We start from the raw sequence: 27864 nt of genomic DNA on the forward strand, positions 1-27864 counted from the left end.
AATAGGGTACAAACCCACAGATCAGGGCATCTACTTGGGAGGTGGAGGAGGGTGCACAATGAGCATACTTGTTTTCTTGGAAAGTTTGCAGCTAGAAGCTGCTCGGGGCACTCCTCCAAGACCTTTCTTTCCCCCTGTAGCAGCTGCCATTTGATCCCATGCTTTGGCTTTGAATGGAGCGCCCTGAGAATGCCAGATGTTGTGAACAAAGGTCTAAAAATAATCTGTCCAGTGATCATTCAAGGGGAATATGTGCCTCGTGGGAACACGAGATGGGAGAACCTGATCTAACTTTGAACAAAAAAGTTCAACAGCAGCTCCTGGCTCCTGATTCTGGGCTCCAAAACTTTTTTTGTTTGTTTATTTTTTGCCTCCCAGAAGCTGCCCAGCAAAGAGTCGTTTGCTTCAGCAGTCAGCTCTCTCCCTCCCTCTGATTTTTCTGGCTCCTTGAAAGCTGGGATTTGTATTTTCTTATTTCTCAACAGGAACATGGACTCCAGCAGCAATAGCCTGGTGCCCAAGCTGCATTTCTGCAAAAAGATCTTCACTGCAGCCTTGTGTGTCTCAGTCTTACTCGCAGAATCAGGCTTGGCAAAGAATCTTTGGAAACGTGCTCTCCATCTGAAACTGGCCGAGAAGTATGATGTGAGTACTTAGCTGAGAGGGAACATTGCATGTGAACTAGGGGGAGGCAGGCGTATGTAATGGTGTATCCAAGTGTGTCCTTTGAGAATGATCAGTATTTGAATCCTACGCTTTTTCTGTTTGTAAGAGGGCTCGTTTAAGCTTGCTAGGCTGTGTTAAACTTTTACCACCTATTTGCTGCAACATGAGACATACAGATAAGGGCACACTTTATGCATTGAAAAATAAATTGGTAATGCCATAGCCACAGCCCAAGGAGGTGGTCTGCACTGGGAGAGGCTGGCGAAGGGTAGCATGACCAGATAGCAAGTGTGAAATATTGGGACGGGGTGGGGTGTAATAGGAGCCTATATAAGAAAAAGACCCCAAAATCGGGTCTGTCCCTATAAAATTGGGACATCTGGTCACCCTAGAGAAGGGAAACCTGAATGGAGAAAAGGAGATTGTGGTTGCAAGTGCAAAACCCATATAAATGTGCATAGAAATGCTAGCATAAAATACCAAAAGGAAAGAAGCATGGTCCACTGCATAGAGTGGGGGAACTGGGAGTCAGAATTCCTGGGTTCTAAGCCCAACTCGACCACTGGCTTGGTGTGTGTGATCTAGCGCAAGTCACTTCATCTTTCTGTGACTCATTTTACCCATCCACTGTAAAGTGAGGATAAATATGTAAAAGGGTTTTGTGACATTTAGCTAATGAACAATTGTGTAAAGTGTCTTGTGATCCATACATAAAAGGTACTATATACATGTAAAGAGGTCGTTCCTGTCCTGGAGCAAGTAGTTCAAGGGAGAATCCATTCTCAGATTTCAGAGTAGCAGCCATGTTAGTCTGTATTCGCAAAAAGAAAAGGAGTACTTGTGGCACCTTAGAGATTAACAAATTTATTTGAGCATAAGCTTTCGTGAGCTACAGCTCACTTCATCGGATGCATTCTCAGATTGGTCTCCTTTTATAGAATCCTCGAAATTCAGGGTTGGAAGGGATCTGGAGAGGTCATCTAGTGCAGCCACCTGTGCTGAGGCAGGACCAAATATACTTAGAACCATCCCTGACAACAGGTGTTTGTCTAACCTGGTCTTAAGCACTGGAATAGGCTTCCCAGGGAGGTTGTGGAATCCCCATCACTGGAAGTTTTAAACTATCCTTCGAGTTAGACAGTTTCTCCCAGTATTGAACCTAAATCTCCATTGCTTCGGATTAAACCCATTTCTTCAGTGGACATGGAGAACAATTGATCACAGTTCTCTTTATAACAGACTTTAATGTATTTGGAGGCAGTTAGCAGGTCCCACCCCACACCTGTCTTTTTTTTTTTTTTTAGGCTAAACGTGCCCGGTTTTTTTAATCTTTCCTCGTAGGTCAGGTTTTCTAAACCTTTTATCATTTTTGTTGCTCTCCTCTGGACTCTCTGCAGTTTGCCCACATCTTTCTTAGTGTGCTGCCCAGAACAGGACACAGTACTCCAGCTGAGGTCTCAGTCTGAGGTCACCAGTGCCGAATAAAGTTGGGGCTATTACCTCTGGTGACCTACATACAGCGCTCCAGTTAATATACCCCAGGATATTAGCCTTTTTCGCAATTGCATCACATTGTTGACTCTCATCCAATTTGTGATTCACTATAATCCCCAAATCCTTTTCTACAGTACTACAATTTAGCCAGTTATTCCCCATTTGGTAGCTGTGCATGTGATGGGTCCTTCCTGAATGTAGTACTTTGCACTTGTCTTTAGTGAATTTCAGCTTATTGATTTCAGACCAATTCTCCAATTTTTCAAGGTCATTTTAAATTCTAATTCTGTCCTCCAAAGTGCTGGAAAACCCTCCCAGCTTGGTGTCATCTGAAAATTTTATAGGTGTACTATCCACTCCATTATCCAAGTCACTAACGACAATATTGAATAGTACCAGACCCAGGACAAACACCTGCAGGACTCCACTAGATATGCCTCCCCCTTCCCCTCAGTTTGACAGTAAACTGTTAATAACTACTCTTTGAGCATAAAGAAAAGGAGTACTTGTGGCACCTTAGAGACTAACAAATTTATTAGAGCATAAGCTCTAGGTGCCACAAGTACTCCTTTTCTTTTTGCGAATACAGACTAACACGGCTGCTACTCTGAAACCTGTCTTTGGGCATAGTCTTTCAACCGCCTTTTAGAAATTTCCTCTAGATGACATTTCCCTAGTTTGCTTATGAGAATGTCATGTTGAACTGTGTCAAAGCCTTATAATCAAGATATATCACAGCTACAGCTTTGCCCGCTATCCACTAGGAGAGTAACCCTATCAACGAAGGAAATTAGATTGGTTTGGCTTGATTTGTTCTTGAGAGATAAAGTGGGTGATGTAATATCTTTTACTGGACCAACTTCTGTTGGCGAGAGAGACAAACTTTCCTTTACCCCCTATGACTAGAGAGGTGTTAATGGGCCACTTCACTTTGAATGATCCCTTGAAATATGTGTTAACAACTCATGCTAAACAATCTGCTCCACCTTGCATTTAGCTGTGACACTGAGTACACTTCCCAGACCGGAGGAAGAGTTCTGTGTAAGCTCGAAAACTTGTCTCTCTAATATCCTGGGACCAACATGACTACAATTAATTTGAACTGGATACAATTAACTTAGGCTTGAATAGAGACTGGGAGTGGATGGTCATTACACAAAGTAAAACTATTTCCCCATGTTTCAGAGTAGCAGCCGTGTTAGTCTGTATTCGCAAAAAGAAAAGGAGTACTTGTGGCACCTTAGAGACTAACAAATTTATTAGAGCATAAGCTTTCGTGAGCTACAGCTCACTTCATCGGATGCATCCGATGAAGTGAGCTGTAGCTCACGAAAGCTTATGCTCTAATAAATTTGTTAGTCTCTAAGGTGCCACAAGTACTCTTTTTCTATTTCCCCATGTTATTCCCCCCCACCCCCCACTGTTCCTCAGAAGTTCTTGTCAACTGCTCGAAATGGCCCACCTTGATTATCACTACAAAACGTTTTCTTCTTCTCCCCCCCCCTCCTGCTGGTAATAGCTCATCTTAAGTGATCACTCTCCTTACAGTGTGTATGATGTTTCATGTTTCATGTTCTCTATGTATATAAATCTCCCCACTGTATTTTCCACTGAATGCATCCGATGAAGTGAGCTGTAGCTCACGAAAGCTTATGCTCAAATAAATTTGTTAGTCTCTAAGGTGCCACAAGTACTCCTTTTCTTTTTGCGAATACAGACTAACACGGCTGCTACTCTGAAACCTACAACAACTCTGCATACCTGATTTGTTCTTGACTATTCTCTGGAAGTATCTCCTCCTTTCTGCCTCCCCAGACTTTTGACAGGTGTTCATTAGCACTGCTTGCTGGCGTGGGTTTCTGGCTGACAAGCCATCATCTGGGGGACCAGCCTCACTTTTATCTTCAGGCCATTATGGCATAGAACAAACCAGTGAAATGCAGGAAACTTCCTGCAAAAGCACAACACACTTTTCTAGCAAGACTCAAATGTCTCCTGCCCAGCAATCCAGCTGCAATATGCTTGAAAACCCTTTGTGGCTAATTAGTGTGTTGCAAAGAGAAAACTAGCCAGGCAGTTAGTCTCCAAAGTGGTACTGGACACTATGACCACAGTGTTCCAGCTCTGAAAGGTCATCCATCAGGATCAGTAGCAGCAAAGCTGCAACTGTTCTGTGTACACAGAACAGAAGAGGGGACGGGGGGATTGGGCCTGAGCATGTTTCTGGAGTTCAGAATATTCTGGGGCCAAAAGATTTTTCTCAGTATTGCCAAAGATTCCAAAATCATGAGTCAGGCTCACCAAAAATCATGAGATAGTTTTTAAAATCATGAGATTATGTAAAAAACAATAGAGTTGGGGGTCTTTTTATTTGCCTTCTGCTTTTTGAGTCTTTAGGTTTGAGGTTTAGGTGCACGGGGGGGGGGCGTCACATTTTGAAGCTTTCTCCACAGTCACGAGGGCTAGAAACTTACTTTTTCTTTAAGCATGAAGGCTGAAATCATCACATATCCGCTTGACTCCAGGAACAGGGGCTTTAAGGAAAACAATAATTATCATGAGACTTATGACAAAATCATGAAAGTTGGCAACACTGTTCTAATCATCAACAAATAGGAGGAAAAAAGTATACAATTTTTGTAAAAAGAAAATTCCTGACAGTGTGAATATAACTTCGTTAAAAATTCAAGGCATGCTATTTAAAGGGGATCTCAGAAAAATGGTTGTTGTTTTTTAAAGTAACAAATTAAAAAAAATTCAGATTGACTGTGTCCTTTTAAAAGCCAACATTGGCCAATGCCTTTTGCCTCCTGAATATGTTGGGTCAAAATTTCAGCCATTGTTAAGCTGGCATCTGTTTCTGCATGCTCAGGTTTGATTGGGCCCACAAAGTAGATGCTAAACTTATTTTACATGTGCACTGTTGGTGCAGGCACCCAGCCACTGCAAAGGAGCACAGAGAACGGGTTGTGGACACTGAGGGGTTGGACACTCACGTTAGCAGGCACAATCAAGGGCCCCGAAGACAAATGCCGGGGGATATGGCCCATAAGGCTGACAATGACATGTTCAGTAGCAGATTTGCTCTGTGCATGTGACAGGTGTTTTGTGAAATGAGGTTCACACACCTGATAAACAGAGGGAGGGTAACCGGAGACGGGTGCAAAATTTCTGCCTGTCACTTCATGAACCTTTTGCAGCAAAATTGTTAGGACAATGTAAAGGCAATGGGATGTTTCACTGTCAAATTTATTTCACTTTGGGGAGTTCAAGAACATTCGCTGGATTTCACCATTCTTTTGTGAACATGTGAGGCAGCAAATTATTTAATAATATAGAGCAAAGAGCAGTTTTGGTCTGCTAAATCTCCATAACTGCACTGGAAAAATACCATTATTATTAACAATAATAATTCTGCCATGTTGCAAAACCACTGTGTAGTTAAAATCTGCAATCTTCTGCTTTCCACAAAAACTATGAAGCAAAAGACCCAGATATATAGGATCCTATGTTTTGATGTTCAGATAGCTTGTTGTAAGGCCCAGAATCCTTTCCCTTGGGGATATGCCCTCCTCCTTGAACCAGAGGCTTTTCAAAGAGTTGTTTTTCTGGCAGCAGCTAATCCAGGTGCTACTGATCTGGCAAGCTCAAGAATAATCACTTTCTCTAGGAGGGGGTGGAAGCTGCATTTCTCTGTCCCTTCCCTTGCATGCTTAAAGAAGCAGAGTTCCAATGTCTGACGTTTCCCTTTGCAGAGCACAGGTCCTGGGCTCTCTCTATGTCTCGAGTATGGTTCTGCACACCAGTGTGCTGCATGGTCCATGCCTTGCTGAATGCACACAAATCATGCAGAGTGGGGAATGCTCCTGTGATCAGCATTGTTCTTTCTCCACCTAGACCCTCACATCTCATCCAACAGAGCTGTCTTGTTGGAGAAGAGGGGAACAAATGAGACATTGTTCTTAGTCCGTTGTTTGACCTCCCCCAAGCTAATGTATTTGTTGTCCCCTGCTTATACCAAGAATAGTGTTTAGAATGAATGCAGGATGGTGTTTCAGATCCCTTACTTCTGACAGCAAAAGGAAGGAGTGGGAATATTTGGGACATTCAGTTTTAGCCATGTTAGATTTCAGTTGATGGAAGGGATGTCAGAGAAGCAGTCAGTGATACAAGAGTGGCCAAAAGGGAAGAGGTTGGAGTGGAACAGCAGATTTGTGCGGTATTAACGTAGAAGTGTAATCAGATGGAGTCCCGAGGGATAGGGCATAGTGAGACAGCCGAGGGCCAAGGATGTAACCCAGTAGGAACCTCTATTGAGAGTGGGAGAATTTTCCAAAGATCCAGCAATAGAGCAATCCAGCAGTAAAATGGAGATGATGATCCAGCAGGTATTCCTTATCCCTCATTTCCAGGAATATTCACATCATGCACAAGATGTTTATTCTTTATTGTTTCAGAGGAAAGATGACTGGTGGCCATTAACTAAACAAATCCCACCAATCACACGGCACACACTGAAATCAATGGCAACACTCCTATTGATTTGTAGTGGGCCAAGATTGGGCCATAAGCATTGTCTCACTAAGGCAGGCATCTAGAACAATGAAAGGAAGCCAGCCTTGAACTTAAAGGATCTGACGCTCATCTGATGTACATTGGTGTAACATTATTGACTTCAATGGTGCTATGCATATTTATACCAGATGAGAATCTGGCCCTAAATCTCTCTCAACAGGAACCCCAACTAGAAATATGTCTCGCCGAATCCATTCTGTGTTGAACTCCAAGGAAATCTAAATAGATTTCTCCTGCACATAAGGATATTACAAGTGTCAGAGCATTGTGCTTAGAGGCGAAACTGGTTCTCATTTGCAGACATGAAAAAATCTAAGGATGGATGGAATTTTTATGAGGCAGGCCAGATCCCTTAGATGTTACTGAAAGTCTGGGAATACAGTGAGTGATTTAGGGTAATGAGGCTTCATTCCATTTTTTTCTAGTCACTCTGGACTTGGCGTTCCAGGTTCCTCAGCTGAACTTTTAACTTTCCGCTGTTAACTAGTTTCTGGAAATCTTTAATGCAGCTATCACCATTAAAATGGGTTCATGAGTCTCCTGAGACAAACTGCAACTCGCCTCCAGGATTGAAAAATATCCTCAAGTGCAGAAATGTTAAAATATGCCAGAGTCCATAATATTTAAAAATCCAAGTCATGCTTGCAGCCAAAATGTAAATCCTACCAAGCTATTAAATAGGCACTCATGGAAATCATTATTCCAAGACAGCAGTAATGCAAGACTTTGTAAATGAGGGAATTACTTTCCCCCCCTTTTCCTAAAAATCTTATGATACCCAAAGCAGTGGCAGCATGTTGATTAGTTAAATTTTGCAAACATGCTGTACAGCAGTGAATTTTTAAGGGCCGGGATATCAGAACATTAGGAACACTGAGAAATAAGGAGAAAACTTAGTCGGGAAACAGCCACTACGAGAATTCGTGGCCTTAGAACTTTTATTGTTCTAAAAGGGAAGCCACATTCATTATGGTCAACTGTTCATTATGAATTTTGCCCTTTCAATTAGTGAATCATCTGTGAATCAATCATATGTTTTCTTTTAAGCATCAATTACCCATCTGTATTTGCTAAATATTTTGGGTAAATACATTTCAGACTATGGGTTGAGTGACAATAATATTTTAAACAGGAGAATAACAACTAATGAACTTCCAAAATTAATGCTTTGATGAATAATCGTCCCTCCTAAAGTCTGTGGAACTTCTGGGATTCCTGAACATTTTCACTGATATGCAGTGGTTGAACTGGATTATGAATAGACCTGGTTCCACAAAAAGAAAAAAAAAAGTTGTGACCTTTTTTTAAAAAAAATTCTAATTTTTCAAAATTTCAAATTTGAAATTTTTGATTTTTTGAAATTCAAAATTCAAAATTGGAGGTTAGTGTTCTGACTAATTCTATTGCTGGTTAAAAATGGGGCTGAGGGAGGAATTGGGAATATCTTTGTCAAAATTTTTCTTTTCGTTGTTGCTGTTGTTGTTTTGCATTTTGAAATCAAAATATTGAACTTAAAAAAAAATCAGAGCTCTCATGATTAATAATGTGACCCATCAGTTCACAGGAAGAGATTCTGATGCTCTTCCTTACTTTGAGCAGCACCTTACTCCATAAGTAGTGCCCGCTAAATACATGGACTGCTAGTGGAATAAGGTGCTTGTCAACATGATTAGGCATATTATAACCTGACAGATATAACTTGGTGCTTTCATTTGTGAAAATACTGGTGAATTAGGCTTTTTTCCCCTCACTTCTCAACAAATTAAAAACCAGTCATCTCCTGGATTTTCCCTACCACACCTCATGATCTACAAGCTCCAATTGTTCATTTATTTAGAACCTGGGTGGTTTACACTACAGTTCCCACTAATATATTGGATGCATCTCTATCTGAGGACATTTCAGACATCTGGGAATGTTCCCTATTATTAAGGTTGGTTCTTGTCATTACACAAATGTATGAGATTGGCTGAAATAAAGAAATATCACATTGTTGTCACTATATGTTATGCATGATTCATTACAAAGAAAGTGGAGGTAAAATCTATCATGTAAGCATTACAAATAATATACAACATTTTCCCCTTATCACATTGAATGGAATTGCATCAATTTCCTATGAAATGAACTATTAGTTGTTCCTACTTACATTTTAAATTCATAACAACAAGGCCATAGGAGGAGCAGTCAGTCCCAAAGTTAGTAAATCCAGTTATTTGTGCACTACCTCTCAATAGTTGCAAACTGAGGCCATCTGTTGTAATCTAAAAGCATTGCAGTGAAGCCTTCAAAATCTTGCTTAAATGTTTCCTTGTACATTGATGTAATGACAGTATTTGAATGAGGGGCTCCCATAATTTTCCCCCCCTTAACCTATGTCTGCTGTGTGCATTTATTTGGGAAGGAGAAGAATGAGTGATTGGAAAAAATCTATTTGCATTCTTATTTAAAGAAAAGCAGTTTCCCATACATAACCATTACCAGGCCCAAGGAGAGAGGCAGAAACTCTTGGCAAGCAGACTTATCTTAGGTGCAAATCATGGGAAATGCTTATACATTGTACCTGAGAAACATACATACTGTATGTGTTGTTATTAAAGGGGAGTATCCAGATTGGGAGTTCAAGGTCTTGCAGGGGATCCCATCGGTATCCTGTCCCAGGAAGTTTATTTTTTCTAGTTCAATGAGCTGTACCCTAATGACAAACATTTGCTTTCCAGAAGCGTTGTTGAGTCCCAGGAGAGGGTACCTCTGGCAGGGATGATTTAGCAGTGCCCAGACATGGGGAGAATCTCTCAGTGTCAATCCAAGTTCCTCTGTAACCTGATGGTGCCCTTTTGAAAGCAGCCTGACTAGAGTGGTGCAATGCAGTAGAGAATCTGCCCCTTTGTGACTGATTTGTAAATGCTAGGGTGCCGGACATCATTACGAGAGTGTAGGTAGATTCTTAAACCAAACAATCTGATAGAAAGCTCTTTTCTTGTTTCCATTTGCAGCTTTATCATTTTGGGCCAAATGCTGATCTCAGTTACAGGGTGTAAATCCAGAGTAACTCCTTTGACTTAGGTGGATCTTATTTGGCATTACACCTGTGTTCATGAGAGCTGAATCTGGCTATCTGAGTCTAGTTTGATCCCACTATTTGATTATAGTCAAACTTTTCCACTCTCTATTTCTGAAGTTTGCTCTGTACAGTTTAGCTTAGCTTAGCTTAGTTTACATTCCCCAGGTTCTGTGTCTCTCTCACGTGCTCACACACACTGACACCATATTCTTTTGCAAATCCAACAAAAGTTAATTTTTTCATACTCCAGAGCATTAACAGACACTTTACTGGTAGCACATGCTAATAGTTAGATAGCAAAAGAGACAAGAAATCTTTGTGTCTGAGGAACATAAAAATTCAGAAGTCAAAAATCATTCCTCCAAGGAGAGATGTATTATTTAGACAATGGGTCTGATTTTCCCCTGCACTGAAGATGCTTTGCATTGTCCCACTAACACAAAGCAGCCCTAAGGCTGATGTAGCTAGCCAGGGAATGCTTGCTGTAATGTGTCCTAGAGCCACTATATCTGATCCTTGGCTACCCTCTTCCCAGCCCTCTGCATAGCTTCCCAGCCACTGAGAAGCGGGTGGACCCCAATCATATTCTTTTCCCCTTGGGAAAAGGGGTGTGATCAAGGGGAAAGGGCATGCCTGGCAGCTAGTGCAAATGATAGCAGCTGCCAGGTTGCTCTAATTGACACCATGGGACTGGCACACAGACAGCTGATGGTTGGAAGGTCACATAGGCACTGCCATGAGGAGGGAAGCACAGGAGGAGAAGCATGGCCGGTGGGTGGGGCTGATGACCAGGGTCCATGGAAGCTGAGTCAGCTGTAGTGTCTGCAGAGCGCCTGAGGTGGGGAAATTTGTTCCTCCCCCTTTCCCACAGAACTCCCCTGCCTCACACAGCATGTCTGAGCGCAGGGATGAGGGCTTTGGCCCATGGGGAGTATGAATCAGGCTTGAGCGCTTGTCAATTTCTGTGGAACGCAGGGAGTTGGCTTCTGGTTCAAATGCCATCTGTGTGAATCATGTTACTTTGTATGCTGCTGCTTATCCTTGTCAGGGAAAATACCACGCTCTGCTAATTCTACTTGAGAGTTTTCCTCATTGTTTATGTGTGATTAAGAATAGGCCGTATTTTCCCCATATCCAAATACAGTTTGACTTGGCATAGTATTAAATGGCCATGTGTCCTCCTCTGAATCTTCTGGTACAAAGCTGGACATTTCATACACAGGTTTCAGAGTAGCAGCCGTGTTAGTCTGTATCCGCAAAATGAACAGGAGTACTTGTGGCACCTTAGAGACTAACAAATTTATTAGAGCATAAGCTTTCGTGAGCTACAACCCACTTCATCGGATGCATAGAATGGAACATATAGTAAGAAGATTATGTGTATATATATATATCTATATACACACACACACACACACACACGCATACAGATAAGTTGGAAGTTGCCATACAAACTGTGAGAGGCTAATTAGTTAAGATGAGGTATTATCAACAGGAGAAAAAAAACACTTTTGTAGTGATAATCAAGATGGCCCATTTAGACAGTTGACAAAAAGGTGTGAGGATACTTAACTTAGGGAAATAGATTTAATATGTGTAATGTCCCAGCCATTCCCAGTCTCTATTCAAACCCAAGTTAATGGTATCTAGTTTGCATATTAATTCAAGCTCAGCAGTTTCTCGGTGGAGTCTGTTTTTGAAGCTTTTCTGTTGCAAAATTGCCACCCTTAAATCTTTTACTAAGTGGCCAGAGAGGTTGAAGTGTTCTCCTACCGGTTTTTGAATGTTATGAGTCCTGATGTCAGATCTGTGTCCATTCTTTTGCATAGAGACTATCCGGTTTGGCCAATGTACATGGCAGAGGGGCATTGCTGGCACATGATGGCTTATATCACATTGGTAGTTCTGCAGATGAACGAGCCCCTGATGGCATGGCTAATGTGATTAGGTCTTATGATGATGTCACTTGAATAAATATGTGGACAGAAAGAAAAGGAGTACTTGTGGCACCTTAGAGACTAACAAATTTGTTAGTCTCTAAGGTGCCACAAGTACTCCTTTTCTTTTTGCGAATACAGACTAACACGGCTGCTACTCTGAAACCTGTCATTATGTGGACAGAGTTGGCATTGGGCTTTGTTGCAAGGATAGGTTCCTAGGTTAGTGTTTTTGTTGTGTGGTTGCTGGAGAGTATTTGCTTCAGGTTGGGGGGCTGTCTGTAAGTGAGGACTGGTCTGTCTCCCAAGATCTGTGAGAGTGAGGGATCATTTTTCAGGATAGGATGTAAATCTGTGATGATGCGCTGGAGAGGTTTTAGTTGGGGGCTGAAGGTGATGGCTAGTGGCGTTCTATTTTCTTTGTTGGTCCTGTCCTGTAGTAGGTAACTTCTGGGTACTCTTCTGGCTCTGTCAATCTGTTTTTTCACTTCAGCAGGTGGGTATTGTAGTTTTAAGAATGCTTCATAGAGATCTTGTAGGTGTTTGTCTCTGTCTGAGGGTTTGGAGTTGTATCGTAGAGCTTGGCTGTAGGCAATGAATCTTGTGGTGTGTCCTGGATGGAAGCTGGAGGCATGTAGGTAACTATAGCGGTCAGTAGGTTTCCGGTATAGGGTGGTGTTTCTGTGACCAGGAAATGGACCGCTTGTGTGGATTGGTCTAGGCTGAGGTTGATGGTGGGATGGAAATTGTTGAAATCATGGTGGAATTCCTCAAGGGCTTCTTTTCCATGGGTCCAGATGATGAAGATGTCATCAATGTAGCACAAGTAGAGTAGGGGTGTTCGGGGACGAGAGCTAAGTCAGCCATAAAAATGTTGGCATACTGTGGGGCCATGCGGGTACCCATCGCAGTGCCACTGACTTGAAGGTACATATTGACCCCAAACGTGAAATAGTTGTGGGTGAGGACAAAGTCACAAAGGTCAGCCACCAGGTTAGCCGTGACATTATCGGGGATACTGTTCTTGACGGCTTGTAGTCTATCTTTGTGTGGAATGTTGGTGTAGAGGGCTTCTACATCCATAGTGGCCATCTCACTTTACAGGAAGGTTTTAAATTCATAAAAGGCTGCGGGCATTAATCACTTACAACAAACACAGAATGATTATGAAACACAGGAACAATAAGGCCACTATATCATCATCTTCATTTCAATTTATCTCTCTTTCTCACTAAAGTATTTTTAAGGCACCAGTTACTGAAGTGCCTACTACCTCTCTCTCTTACTCTCTCAGACAAGTATAATGGACATTTTAGGGATTTAAAAATTAGACTCCTGAACGCTTCTACATCATTAAAACAATGTAATAAATAGTAGTACTTGGTATTTAGGTAACACATTTCATCAGCTGATCTCCAAACACTTTGCTAAGGTAGCAACAAATTGGTATCTTCATTTTACAGGTGGGGAAACTGAGGCACAGGGTGGTGGGGTCACTTCCTCGATGAATACTTGAAGTCAGTCACTTCTTAATGCTCACTCCAGCTATGTCAGTTTGCAATACGTTTGATGTTGACCAAATGTTCTCCCTTATGCCAAATCTGTGTTTTCCCTTTTTTTTTTTCCTCTCTTTTTTTTGTAAGGATTATGAGTACCCTCTTCATTCTCACAGCGCCCACTACCAGAAGAATGACCGCTGCCCTCCGCCCCCGCAGACTTTACCAGAGCGAGCATGTGAGGTGCCCGGCTGCCGTTCAGATTCCGAATGTGAAAGACACAAGCGTTGTTGTTACAATGGGTGCATCTATGCCTGCTTACAATCAGTACAGCCACCTCCAGGTATGGTGGGCTGTGAGATCAAACTGCCTCAGAAAGAAATGTCCAAGATGTTACCCAGATACAAATAGAAATAGCTGAAATAACAATGGTAGGCTGTAAAATGGGGGTGTATCCCCATATATATTAGTGTAGAGAGGTTAGCCAAGGCTCATCTCTCTCTGGGGCAGCGGGGACCCCCATCGTCTCACTAAGTTTGGGAAGAGGTCTAGCAGGGCCCCGGGCTACTTCCAGACTCCCCCTCTTGAGGTACCTGGGTTAGGGTGGTATCCTCAGGGGGATCCAGCACCATGGGTTCTTCGGGTTAGCTGGCGAGGGGCAGGCTCGGCAACTCCTCCAGGTAGCTGGCCTGGGGCAGGCTCAGCAACTCCTCCAGGTAGCCGGCCAGCCCTTGGGTCCACTGCAGGTCGCTGGGGCTTCCCAACCAGGAGGTAGGCCAGATGAGTCTGGTCTCCCCGGCGGTTCCTGTCAGTGAGCTCTGGTTCTGGCCTTTATACTTCTTGTGCCATACCTGACCCTCTGGGGGGCGGGCTCAGGGCTCCCTGTCTCCACCCACTCTGGTGTCCAGAGGGGCTTGTCTCTCTTTGGGGCGGCATGGACCCACACTGCCTCACTGCAATTAGGTCTAAAATAGGACTTGGGGTTTGAGCCTGAATCAAGAACTAAGCTTTGGTTCCGTGGCAGTGAATAGTTGAGAGCTGTCCTTGTGTGATTTTTGGCTCAAGAGAGAGGAAGTTGCACACAGTCTGTTGACCTTGCAAGATTTCCACCAACTTGAATGGCAGAAATCATGAGATTAGTTATTTTCGCTGTATTATACATTAGCACAAGTTCACCAAGTTGGCCACATGGCAGGTAATGAGAGAGAGTGGACAATTTTTGAATTTTCAAAATTTAAGTGAAAACTTTGCAAAACTTTGAAAAAAAAAATCTGAGAACATTTTTTGCTGGTCTTCAGTCAGTTTGGAACTTTTCCAAAATTATGACAAAAAATGTTTGTAAAAGGTTTTCTGCATTTTTCAACCAGTTCTGCCGGTAACCTTTTTATGGGAAAGACCAAGATGCTTTAACCAGCTACTTGCCAAAGTCAGAGATTTTGATTATTGTTGAGAACTAGCTTCAGGACAGTCGTTTTCCTTTTTATTATAGTGGATACTCTTAATGTTGCAATGTATTTAGTTTCTTCCTGTAGATGAATTTATTTGAAAAATTTGAGCAAAATCCTTTCTTCTGTTTCCAAGTTAAGGGAGAGTTCAAAAAGATATTCCTTTCCAACTGTGAAATAATTCTAACACCATCTTTTTAAAGAGACGGGTGGTCTACACTTATGGCAGCATGTACTGATGCTGCACGCCCAGCAAATAGAGGTATAAATAACAGTGTAGGTAGTGAAGCACGGCTTAGGTAAGTAGCGTAGAGTAAGTGCCTTACATGCCTGAACCCCCAGGGTATGCACTCTACATGGCTGTCAACTTACCCAAGCAGTACCTACCATGCCTACATTGCTATTTTTAACCACGTAGTGTCTCGCTGCAGAGCCTTTCCCCACTGCAGTGAAAGGCTCTGGCAGTGGTGAAAAGCTCCGTCAGCTCCCCACTGCCACCTTTCCCGTTGCCTCCCAGCTGCCAGAGACATTCATTGCCATGTTTAGCTACATACTGCAGTGACATGTATGGACACAGCCTGTCTGCCATGCCGTTGGTAGTGTCACATGTAATGCCTGTACTCTACATTCTGACATAAGTTTAGACATAGCCAGGGAGACAGTAAAAATGGCTTGAAACTTGGCACAGACATCATTCTCATTGAACTTTGACTTCTCTTGAGTTACACAGGGAGCAAGAAAGAAGCTTTTGAGCATGCTCCAGGGGGGAATTTGCTATGACTTTTAGCAGCACTCAATGAAGCTCTATCCAGTTTGGAACAGATCTTACAAGGTGCCGAATCATGGCTCAATCGAAAGCCAACGGAAGTCAATGAGGGTCCTTCCATTAACGTCAATGGATTTTGGATCAGGGTCTCAAAGGTTGCTCAGCATTCTGCAGGTTTAGGCCCTTTGTGCCTCCATGTTGCAGGGGTCCTTGCTATGACTGCTGCAATCAGGCTGCGGCTAGGACATTTTGAATGATTGAGAATGTAAATAAGTCACAAACACACACAGCAAAACCCTCCCTGAGAACTCCGCCTGCCTTATCATGAGGGACTGGAGAAAATCAGTGGAATGAAAGTAATGCTGTGTCCTGTGAATGCTCATCCTTAACAATGTGGGTTTTTTAATAGTTTTAGACTGGTTGGTGCAGCCGAAACCACGTTGGCTTGGAGGAAACGGTTGGTTGTTAGACGGACCAGAGGAAGTTTTACAAGGTACTATGAGCACAACTCAGCATTTTAATCACCTGGGCATTGTGGGTTGTTGAATTCTGCTAGATGAAGGACACCGATTTGGAAAATAATATGCAAGTCAGATGCAGTTCAGTGCCAATAAATCAGCCCTTTTTCAAGGGAGAATAGTAAGTACTGTAGTTTCAGTTCAGAGCCTCAGACCCCTCTGAAACACCACTTAATCTACATTGCAGACTCAGTGTTAGCGTGAAAAGAACACTTCCTGTAAACTAATTGTCCATTAAATGAGATACGGATGTACAGTGCAAAAGGCCAAATAATAACAGATTTGTGACTGTACCCCATGTGGAAAGGTGACTCCAGGGTTTGTGAAGTGAACAGTATTTCAAACCTAAGGCAAAATATTTGTTTTTAATATACAGCTCTGTTGAAAGCCTCTTTAGTAAGGGGCAAAATTTTCTTCTTCCATCTGCCATGCAAATGCATAACCAGTGCTCATTAGTTCATGAAAATTTGATTGGTCAGGGAAAGTGATGTGAACAAGATGAGCAAAGAATATACTCAATGCAAGTTGTAAAAGAAGATTTTGCCCTCAGAGCTGGGTATGCCATCATAGCATAACCTGACAATACAGTATTGCATGTCATTCTGCATGTGTGGGTGTTTGGGTTAGATGGACGGAGTGCAAAGGGGAGAGTCATTTCCTTCCCAATACATAACCCCAACTCCATAGAACTGATTTACATAACTCAATGTGAGATTAGTTTGTGTGATATATTTGGTGACAAATGAGATCCACTCCCATTCAAGCTTATACAGTTTCATGTAACCTTTATTTTGTATATTTTAAGACCATGCTACCACCTATGAATGACATATACATGCAAAGAGATAACGTGGGTAAAGTAATATCTTTTATTGGCTCAACTTCTGTTAGTGGGAGAGACAAGCTTTCCAAGCCACATAGAGTTCTTATCTTATCTTGCCTCTCTCACCAACAGAAGTTGGTCCAATAAAAGATATTACATCATTCCCCTTATGTCTCTAATATCTTGGGACTGACGTGGCTACAACTACGCTGCATATACATGCAAAAACAGGTAAGACCAGGAAAGTAATTGATCAAGTTACCTCTCCTGGCACACTCCCCATCAGTACCCAGCCTGGGCCGTGAAAGCTAATGATCCAACCAGTGATGAATCCTGGTTATGTGCCACCTGAGGAACATTGTGTATACGCTAAGAAGAAAGGACAGGATGACTTCTTTTGCAAATCTCTGGCCTCTGCTATGTTCTTATGTTGTATCTTCTTCACTCTCTTGTTGTCTACCACTGTCTTTTATACCCTGTTCCATGTCTTAACTCATGCTCAGTTACCTCATCTGTGTACCTACCCATTCTAATCCTGATTAAACATTTTTATGCATAAATCATAACTAAGCTAAACTAATACATTTTTGTTTACCCTGTTAAAACTTTTTTTTTGTCTACTTCTAGTCTGATTTCCTTTGTATTCTCAGCTGTTAATTTTACTAGTTTTATCTTACTGGTCTGTTTTTGTGACCTTGGGTTTTTGCTAGTTTGCTTGTCTTGCTGGGCACCTGACGTTAACAATTCCCTCATGATGTTCTGTTTCACCCTGCTATTTAAATAGATAAGGTTTTACTAAACAAGACACACAAACTAGGTTTCATGGTTTACACAACCCTGAAGCTGTTCTAACTAAGCTCTGAAATGTTGCATCAGCAGGGACACATAGAAAAGCAAAAATTCTTTTATATTTTTCTACTCTCTATATAATTCATTTCCCCCAACACAGTCCATTGCACTGTTTTCCAACAGATGCTGGAGATGCACTTTATTTAAATGAGTTTTAGGTTAATAGATTTCAAGGTCAGAAGGGACTACTGTGATCATCTAGCCTGATCTCCTCTATAACACAGGCCAGAGGATTTCACACAGTAAATTCCTGCATCAAGCCCTTAAAAAGTCATGTCCCTGATCTGTGCCTCAGTTTCCCTATCTGTAAAATGGAGATAATGATACTGACCTCCTTTGTAATGTGCTTTGAGATCTACTGATGAAAAGCTCTATGTAAGAACTAGCTGCTATTATCTTTATATCATTTCTAGCCTGAATTTGTATAGCATCAGCTTCCAGCCACTCAATTTTGTTAGGCTAGGTCTTTGAAATTGAAGACCCCTCTATTATCAGAAATCTTCTTCCTGTGTAGGAACTTATAGATCATGGTCATGTCAACTCTTAAATAAAGATGAAATCACATCCCATTACAAATTCTCTGAGCTATCCAGTCCCACCTCAGTAGGGAGGTGTGATCTGAGCACAGGCCTGGAAAGTAGGAACTTGAGAATTGTCTTTCTCAGCCCTGACACCCTTGGTGGCCTTAAGCCTGTCTCTTGGCGCCTGATTTTCAGACTCCAGATGTTGCTCATGCAGTTCCATGTGTGTTTCCCATGCATGCACAGCTGAGCATGCAGAAAGTAGGTTCCTAAAGTAAGTGCAGGCCTGAAGTCTGAAAATCAGGCTTTAAACCTCATTGCCTTAGTTTCCAGATTTATAAAATGAGCATAAAACAATCTGCCTCGCAGGTTTAATTAATTAATCAATGGTTCTAAAGTATTCGGACAGTCTTGCTTCAAGGCTTAGGCCAGTCATTATTAGAGACCTGGATGAGACTAAGAAATGAGGCAGATTATCCCACATCAGCCTACTGTGGGGGTCCTTCCACCTTCCTCTGAAACATCTGGGGCTGGCCACTTTCAGAAACAGGATATATGGATGCCCCCTCTGATCCAGACTGGCAATTTCTAATGAGAAAATTCTGCCTTCAACTCCACTGACTTCATTAGGGTTGTACAAGTGTCAGTAAAATATACCGCTCCCCACCCCATTTATTTTTGACTCTTATTTTATTTGATTACAGCTGAATGGAGCAGTTAGCATGAAGTGCTCCAGAAGTGAGTACCCTCAATCAAGGCATGGGCATTATAGGAGACTGTCCTGAAATTAAAATTCCAGCAAATGAAAGAAAGAAAGTGTAGGGTGCCTCTACATGGTCTTGTGGTTAAACCTCTGGGCACAGAAGAAGGGGAGAACTACCAGGGAGTTGGTAACAATTCCCTGCTTCTTGATCCAATCCTGGGTGCTGGTTAAAGCAGCTTGATGGCTGCTCTAAATTGTGCCAGCTGGTAACAGTCCTGGAGAGGCCACCAACTGTTCAGAGCACTGCCAGCCAGCCCTCTTTTCCACCGGTCCCCAGCCTCAGCACACACCCTATAGAATGGGCTGCAGGAAGAACAGAAAGACAGCTAGCTAGGGACTCTCCAGTTAGCAGAAGCAGTCATTCTCCTCTCTCTTTGAGTGAAGTAAAACAGACAACATGTTGTGTCGAGCTCTCTACACATGTTAAATATTCAGTATTACTGTTTGTAAAGCACTTTGAGATCTTTGCCTGGGAGGGGCTTCCGAAGAACACAGCAGGATTATCCTTCTCCGGTTAGCCCAGCCTAATAAGATCTAGGTTTATGACACACAAGCTTGTTTTCCAGCGGAGGCCTGCAGCACCACTGAGGATGGCGATGAGCCTCTGCATTGCCCTACAGGATACGAATGCCACATCATCAATCCTGGCAACACAGCCGAAGGAATCCCCAACAGGGGTCAGTGCATCAAGCTACGTGGAAATCCCGGTCAGTTCATTCAAAAACATCCATCCTCACTTACTCTGTCCAATGTAGGGACTATGCTGAGGGGTCTCTCACCTGCCCTGAGGCAGATAAGGGCTCAAAATGTCAGGTCAAGCAAAGTAGAGTTCCTGGTTTTTCACCTCCTCCCTCTTTTAATCCCGGATTTCTTCAGTGATGTATCTGATCTTTCTATCATGGCTCCATCACACTTCCATATGACAAAGGAAATGTTCCTGATGCATTTCAGGCAGCTATCCCCCAAGACTAAACATCATCTCCCCCCACCCCCCAGCAGCATCTCCATTCCCTGCTGTCTCAGTCGAGTGGATGCTTCGGAACCCAAGTCTCACATGCACATGGTGCTGGCAACCAAGTCATTGCTTTGGCCTTAAAAGAAAATGCCATAAGACCAAATAAGGGAGCTAAATTCGGGGGGTGAGGAGGGGGGGGGAGTTCCAAGTGAGATGAACACCCTGTATAAACATGGGGAGCTAATGTTTGCACCTAGTTATACATTAGCCACCCCACAGAGAGTACAGTGGGTTGCCATTACGTAACTGGGGGGCAGAATCTGGAGCATATGTTTTTGTGGCTAGTCTTTACTGTGTGTTCTTTTGATCATGCTGGTATGATACTCAAAGATAAGGCACCGTGAGGATGCAGGATAGGACACCATTTAATTGGGGGAACCACTGCACAGTTAAAAGCTGTCTAGGTGTAATGCCTTAAATTACACGAGAAAATTAAACTGCCTTTGAAAAATGCAAAGGGTACAATCAACACAAACAGCTCATGTTCTTGGTCTTTCAGGGCTTCTGGAAAGGTGCTGACTGACCTCAATCCCCAGGAAAGTCAGAGGGAGTTCAGTGTTCAGCACCATTCAGGATCAGCCCCTAAATAAATCCTAGCAGCAATTCACTTTTCTCTCTTTTTCTTCATGTGTGTAGTACATGACATTCTGGACTGTAAGCCAAATTCTCAGCATAGCTCCACTGAGTTCTTTAATTTACTTGACTTCAATAGAGCTAAGCCAATTTACAAGCTGGGAAGTAGGCCCTGTAAATTTATTTTATCAATGTCTGTGCATTTGCATTTTGGCTGGGACAGGAAAGAATTTATTCCCATCTACAGCCGATAGTAAACCTTAGCTCATTCTATTTAAATATCAAACAGTAAAGTTCTTAAACTACAGTAGAAAATCAAGATTGAAATTGTTTTCTGTCATCTGACAAGAGTTTCTATTGTTGTTTGAATCACAAAGATCATCTTTTTTTTTTCTCCACTGACATGTTTGCCAATAAGGAGCTCACACATGCTGATGTGTTTTCTGAGACCATTTTCAATCTGTACAAGAGTGTGCAGCTTCTGTAAAAGATTTATGGACTATATACTCTGTGATGCAACTCATCACAGGCCAAAAACATCAGCAGCCCCTTTTCCTACATAACCACAACAAAAAGCAGTAGAAGTATCAAACCAGAGCCCTCTTTTGTTGTTGTTGTTTCAGGTAATAAAGACTAAAGGCTTCAGAATTTCAACTTCCTTTGCCTTTCTTATGTCTTTGGGGGCTTTTTAAATGTCCTCTAGTCACTAATGTAATGATATATACCTGTGTTTATGGTGTTCATGCACTAGCTGTCTCTTTGAGCTGTAAAAGTTTCAGACACAGTGTGGTCCCTGGTAAACAAAGGAGAGGAAGCTGGAACTTGAACTGTGCAGAAGCCTGTTAGATTGTCTCAAATTCTAGCTATGTTTTCTTTAATAAACGCTTTCTGTTTAAGAAAGACTAATTATTTAGATCATGACTACTTTTAGTGGTCAGAGTATTAAGGAGGAGGATGTGACTGCATGGATCCATGGGCCGAAATGTACTAGTAGGAGCTGCATAGCGGCCTACAGATACTAAGACAACACAGCTGCAGCCATGGGAAGGCAAGATGCATGCTCTGTTCACTGCCCAATTGTTGAGGGTAGGAATCTTGGTCCCCCTAGTTCCTGTAGAGTTTTCAGGCTATGCACAGGGGCCAGGATTTAATCCAAAGGAAGCAGTGAAGAGGGAAGCCTGATTGGATACATTATCATAACTAGGCTTGGACGGATTCAATTTTTATCACTAAATCTCGATTTGACCATACACCCAGAAACTGATGAAAAATACTTCCGTCAATAAGATTCTAAATTTACAGATAGGTGAAGTAAGAAAAGTGCTGTTTGTGAACTTATCAGAGTTTGATTTAAAGATATTTACCGTATATATTTTGACATGCGATGTTGACAATTTGTGTTAATGGTTATCAAGCTTTATCTTTTTGAATCTCAACACCTACTGTCATTAAATAATTGTCGTCTGACCCCTCCCCTCCATACACCCCAATTTCCAGTGACTGTGAAAATTTGAATTGATGAAAATAGCCAACAAAACTGCTTAAAAATTACAATTTTGCACAACTGTAAACAATTTAAAATCAATAAAAAGTAGAGAAAAATGCTTTACAATAAACATGGATAGCATCTGTCGAAATTATTTTAAAAAATCAAATTCTGCCAAGCTTGATCATAATGTATCTTATTGTTTTGCAGATGGACGCAACCTAAGGCATAAATATTACAAGGAGTATTTTGGTAAGACACCTTCTGTGGGTCTTTGGTATTGCTGAGCTTTACCCTGGTCACATTGTTTACAAGGAATTTGCTGCCTATAAAATGGCACAGTGGGGAGACATTCATCAGACGCTTCTCAGCACACCTTTGCCCGTGCATCTCAGAGCAGATATGCAAAGCCCCGATCACAGGGTCTTCCAGAGTTGAGACTGCCAGCAGTGCTGCAATGTATGGTGGGTTTATGATATGAAAGTCACCTCTGGAATGGGAAACACCCAATTAAATTCATTTTCACTTGTGATTTAATCAGGAAAGGAATCCTGTTCTTGGAAGGCGATAAGCTAGGAAAAGCTACACACTACTTTGCACCTTTCTTTTTTCCTTGCTGGTTTTCCACCCCTTAGTTAGATCACGATCACTCTTCGATCTAGAATGGAATGGTCAATCTCCCTTCAGTTAGTCCTATGCAACCTAACTGATGTGCTGGGAGTAACCAAAGGCAGAATTTGGGGATGGCACTGGTGTAATTTAAACCTACCACTGCTACAACAGCCCCACCAAATAACTGGAAAATAAGACTGTCATAAACATACAGCTAAGGGTAGTATAAAATCCCTCCTTTACCTGTAAAGGATTAAGAAGCTCAGATAACCTGGTTGGCACCTGACCAAGAGGACCAACAGGGGGAGAAGATACTTTCAAATTTGTGGGGGAAGGTTTTTGTTTTGGGCTTTTGTTGTTGTCTCAGGAGACAAAAGAAGAGACCGAGCAAGTAATCCAGCTCCTACTGAAATGATATCTCTAATATTACAGAAATAGTAAGTAATGGCAAGCAATACATTAGATTATCTTTTGTTTTAGCTTGTGAATTTTCCCTGTGCTAAGAGGGAGGTTTATCCTTGGTGGTTGATCTTTTTTGTAACTTTAAAGTTTTGCCTCGAGGGGAATCCTCTGTGTTTTGAATCTGATTACCCTGTGAAGTTACCTTCCATCCTTATTTTACAGAGGTGCTTCTTTTACTTTTTTTTTTCTCTTTATAATAAAGTTCTGTTTTTTAAGAATCTGGTTTACCTATTTGGTTGGTAGATTATTCTCAAGCCTCCTCAGGAAAAGGGGGGAAGGGATATTGGGGGAATATTTTAGGGAACAGGAACTCCAAGTGGTTCTTTTCCTGAATCTTTGTCTAACTCACTTGGTGGTGGTAGCAGTACCCATCCAAGGACAAGGAAGGATTTGTGCCTTGGGGAAGTTTTTAACCTAAGCTAGTAGAAATAAGCTTAGGGGGTCTTTCATGCAGGTCCCCACATCTGTACCCTAGAATTCAGAGTGGGGAGGGAACCCTGACATGGTGGCAGTGGTGGGATCATTTTGAACCAGAAGCACAAACCTCAGGATATTAAAAGGACTTATTTTTTTCTTTTGGCTGCTTGGAAATCAGGGAGGTTTTTTTTTTTAAAAAAAAATGGGGATAAACCTCCCTCTTAGCACAGGGAAAATTCACAAGCTAAAACAAAAGATAATCTAACACATTCTTTGCTATTACTTACTATTTCTGTAATATTAGATATATCATTTCAGTAGGAGATGGATTACTTGCTTGGTCTCTCTCTTTGTCTCAGAGAGAACACACAAGCCCAAACTAAAACCTTCCCCCACAGATTTGAAGTATCTTCTCCCCTTATTGGTCCTTTTGGTCAGGTGCCAACCAGGTTATCGGAGCTTCTTAACCCTTTACAGGTAAAGGAGGGATTTTATGCTACCCTTAGCTGTATGTTTATGACAAAGACACATACCATTTAAAATATACAGCTAGAAATCTTTCTGAAGCATTCATTACTGAAAGGACATGCCATAAACCCTAATTTTGCAGAATTTTGTTTTATAGGGAGTAATTCCAATAACGTACTTGGCTACGTAAAACAGCAGCAGAAGCACTTAGGATAACTTGGGTAAGTACCCTCTGAATAAAGGGATGGATGTGTGAAAATGCATGACAGTTGCCCCATGTAAAAGACATAGTCTTTTACAAGTGAAATTACCCCTCCCTAGCATCAGGCATATGCTCCACTTAGTGTCCTTGAAGTCCTAGTAGTGCTGAGACCATAAGAACAGCCATACTGGGTCAGACCAAAGGTCCATCTAGCCCAGTATCCTGTCTTCTGACAGTGGCCAGTGCCAGATGCTTCTGAGGGAATGAACAGATTATACTGGCCCTCTGCACAGGGTTGAAATTCACTCTAGGGGTATGTCTACACTGCACCGTAAACCCATGCTCAGTCTCAGATTTGAATCCAAACCCCCCTTCCATCCACACACAAATCAGACCGACTCAGGTCAGGACCCCCTCTGGACTCAGGCCTGTGGATCCTGCTGGAGGAGTGGGTCAGAGCCTGAGTCCTGTTGAGGCTTGAGTCCAAACCCGGTCAGTTTGCAGTGTGGACGCAGCTCAAGCCGCAGACTCCAGTCAGAAGAGCTGCAAACTGCAGTGTGGCCACGTTAGCATGATTGTGAGACCTGGATCCAGCAATTGTAAACCCAGGTTTACGATGCAGTGTGGATGCTCAAGCACGGGCTTGGAAACATCCAGTCCAAAAGCGCAGGTCCCACAGCCCCGGAGTTACAATGCCGTGTAGACATACCCTAAGTGAATTTAGTTGAAAGGCATATGCTGACAAACAGGATATGGTATTCACCATCCCAAGGCTGGTCTGTGCTGCAGGGAGATCTCTGCACAATATTCCTGGTGAAATTCCTCTCTGCAGGTTCTTTTTCATTTGATTTTGATTTCTCAAAATTTGGCCAGTTTCCTGAAAAACCTCTGACATTTGGTGTGGGTTTTTTTTCCCCATGTAGAACAGGACCATGCAGTGGAATTTTGGGATTCTCAAACATTTCAAAACAGCATCGAGCCAAAGATTAATGTTCATGTCCATGCATTGTATACAATTATAGTAAATGTCCAATTGTTTTATACGGCACATCTAGGGCCCAAGTCTAAGGCAGCCACATCTGATCCTGAATGAGAAAACGCAGAGACCGGTAGTTTAGAAGAAGACTGCATTTGAACCCAATCTTGCAAACACTTAAGCATAGGAATAACTTTATGAATATAAGAAGTAGTACTACTGAGCACCATGGATTCTTCACATGAATATGGTTACTCACACAGGGCCTGATCCAAACCCCACTGAAATCAGTGAAAAGACATTCAGGGACTTCAGTAGGTTTTTGGGTCAGGCTCATATGTAAGAATTTGCATTATCAGACAATCTGTCGCAAACTGGTGGTGACTTTATCTTTCAGAATCAGATGCGGCTGCATTAAAACAACAAAGACAAAATGAATCAGTTAACTTTTCATTAGGCCTATGTGAGGCCAATTGCTGAGGTTACATGGTTGGGTAAGAATGTGTTCTATGCAAACACCACAGCAATGATAAACATTTAAATTCCTTTTCTTTTTATTTGATTTTCATTCAGTGGGACCTAACTATTAAGGAGCTTTTAAAGAAAGCTATATCCAATAGTTGTCTGGTTCAGATGAATTGCAGCCCTCAGTCTCCAGATACAGCTATTCAGCATCTTCCTGATCTCTGCAAGTTGTTGATAAAAGACCTGCACGGTACAAGAGCAGCTATTCTAGAACTCAGCCCTGTGAAGAGTGGGAGAAATCCATTCCTTTGAAGGCAGCTGTAGTGTTTATGAGCAGCACTTTTACCACTGGAACAGATAACCAGTCTGATCCACAATTTCATTTCAGATCTATATCAGCACAGTATACACTATAATGCACATTAGGGGACTGAGTCTGATTTTGCTCACGTAGGTGTAACTCAGGAGTGACACTGGTATAAAAATGGTGCACGTGGGTTTAGAATCAGGCCCTAGATATAAACAACCTGCTTGATTTTTCTAATATATGTGTGCTGAATACAATCAGTGACTTTCATACTGCATGTACATCATATTAACAGAACTCAGATGTCTCTTACCCATAAGGAAATGAATCGACTGGTAGCTTATGCATAGTATGAATGTCTTTAATATGTTCACTAAAGAAAATGGGCCAAATGTGTCTCTGTTGTGCCACCATTGAAATCAGTGGAAGCAACACCAAGGATGAATTTGCCCCAGTGAACAACTATCCTTTTATGACTTAGTCTACAAGGTAATCTATGTATTTAACAACGAGGCTGGAAATGGTCTACCATGGTGCTCTGTCTGATATTCCCTTAAGTACTACAGTATATGCAAATGTTTATTCTTCCCCTAGAGTTTGGAATCCCTATATGGTAAAGGGAAAGTTAAAAATACTGAGCATTTTTTACATAGTTGCTTTCTGTTTATTTGTTTGACCAGCAAAAATGGTCAGGTTTTAAAAAATTTCATTCCAGTGTTAGACTCAGAGACTTTGAAGCCAGAAGGCACCATCGTGATCATCTAGTCTGATCTCCTGCACATTGCAAGCCACAGAAACCCACCCGCTCCTGAAATAGACTCCCAACCTCTGACTGAGTTACTGAAGTCCTCAAATCATCATTTAAAGACTTCAAGTTACAGAGAATCTACCATTTACTCTAGTTTAAGCCAGCAAGTGATCCCTGCCCCACACTGCAGTGGAAGGAGAGGAAAAAAAAAACAACCAGAGTCTCTGCCAGTGAAATTCCTTCCTGACCCCCCTCCCCAAACAAACAGTAAAAAAATGTGTACAAAATATTTTACTATTTTTAAATCAGCTCCAGAGCTCAGCACCCTTAGCTCCCATTGGTTTTAGTCAATGTTATGTGTTTTAAGGACCTTGCAGGATCAAACACCTAGGCTCCAGTCTCATTGAGCAAAACACTCAAACACATGCTTAACTCGAGGTGGGCATTTTGCTTTGCAATGCTAGTTAAGCTCCGGCTGAGTACTTCCCTGGATAAGAACTGTAGAGCAGGAATTTAATCATTGCAAAATGAATCTTAAAAAAAAAAAAAAAAAAAAAGAAGGAAGACTGATAAAATAAGGTACTGCTGAATGTTTGCTGGTTACTACATGATGTAGAAAATCCAGCCTACCTAATGGTGCTAAGGTATTAATTTTTCTTTTAAAGTCCTTTTAAATTGTCAAACTCGGAAAAAAATCAGCTAGAGCAGAGATCTAAAGGCTACATTTCCAATATTAACATTCATACTGCTTCTGATGACACCATATATTGAAGACAAATTTTCCTGAGTTCTTACTGCTGCCCAGAAAACAAATGGTTTTAAGGCAACATTGTAAAAGCTCAGTAGAAAACTGGTCGTGTTAGCTTTTAAATAACACATCATATGTGTGTTTAGTCTTATTTTAAGGCTTGTCTGGTGCTACAATAAACTTTTCATGTAACGTTATATGCTCTCAGTGCTCGCAAGCTGCCAGAGTCTCAGCTGGTGTCAGTCGGTGCCTTCAATGGAGCCGCTCTGACCTCCACTATGTGAGAATCTGGCCCAGTGACTCATTCGATACTATCACTCCTGGTTTGTGCTGCTTGTCATTCAAAACATAGGGTCTCCTACTTTGGTGCTCAATAAAAACAAATCCAGTATATTTTTCAACTTTGTCTAGTTTCGTGTGTGTGTTTTCAACACCGACTCCAATCTTCTTTAAATTAAAAGAAAGGAA

The 27864-nt window shown here is 41.9% G+C and overlaps 1 protein-coding gene across 2 annotated transcripts; it reads left to right on the forward strand.

The window, feature by feature from the left end:
* WFDC1 (WAP four-disulfide core domain 1) lies at positions 1 to 27797 on the forward strand. 2 transcript variants are annotated; one of them, XM_038368370.2, is made up of 7 exons: positions 1 to 645; positions 13380 to 13575; positions 15853 to 15936; positions 19484 to 19624; positions 22202 to 22243; positions 24108 to 24171; positions 25702 to 27797. In XM_038368370.2, exons 1-6 carry the CDS (start codon positions 490 to 492, stop codon positions 24164 to 24166), a joined length of 678 nt encoding a protein of 225 aa, XP_038224298.1. In that variant the 5' UTR covers positions 1 to 489; the 3' UTR covers positions 24167 to 24171; positions 25702 to 27797. The 2 variants fall into 2 exon arrangements, with proteins under 2 accessions (XP_038224298.1, XP_038224299.1); XM_038368371.2 differs by lacking the exon at positions 15853 to 15936.
* The last annotated feature ends 67 nt before the right edge of the window (positions 27798 to 27864 follow it).

Source organism: Dermochelys coriacea, chromosome 12 (genome assembly GCF_009764565.3).
Source record: "Dermochelys coriacea isolate rDerCor1 chromosome 12, rDerCor1.pri.v4, whole genome shotgun sequence".
In the NCBI taxonomy this organism is placed as follows: domain Eukaryota; kingdom Metazoa; phylum Chordata; order Testudines; family Dermochelyidae; genus Dermochelys; species Dermochelys coriacea.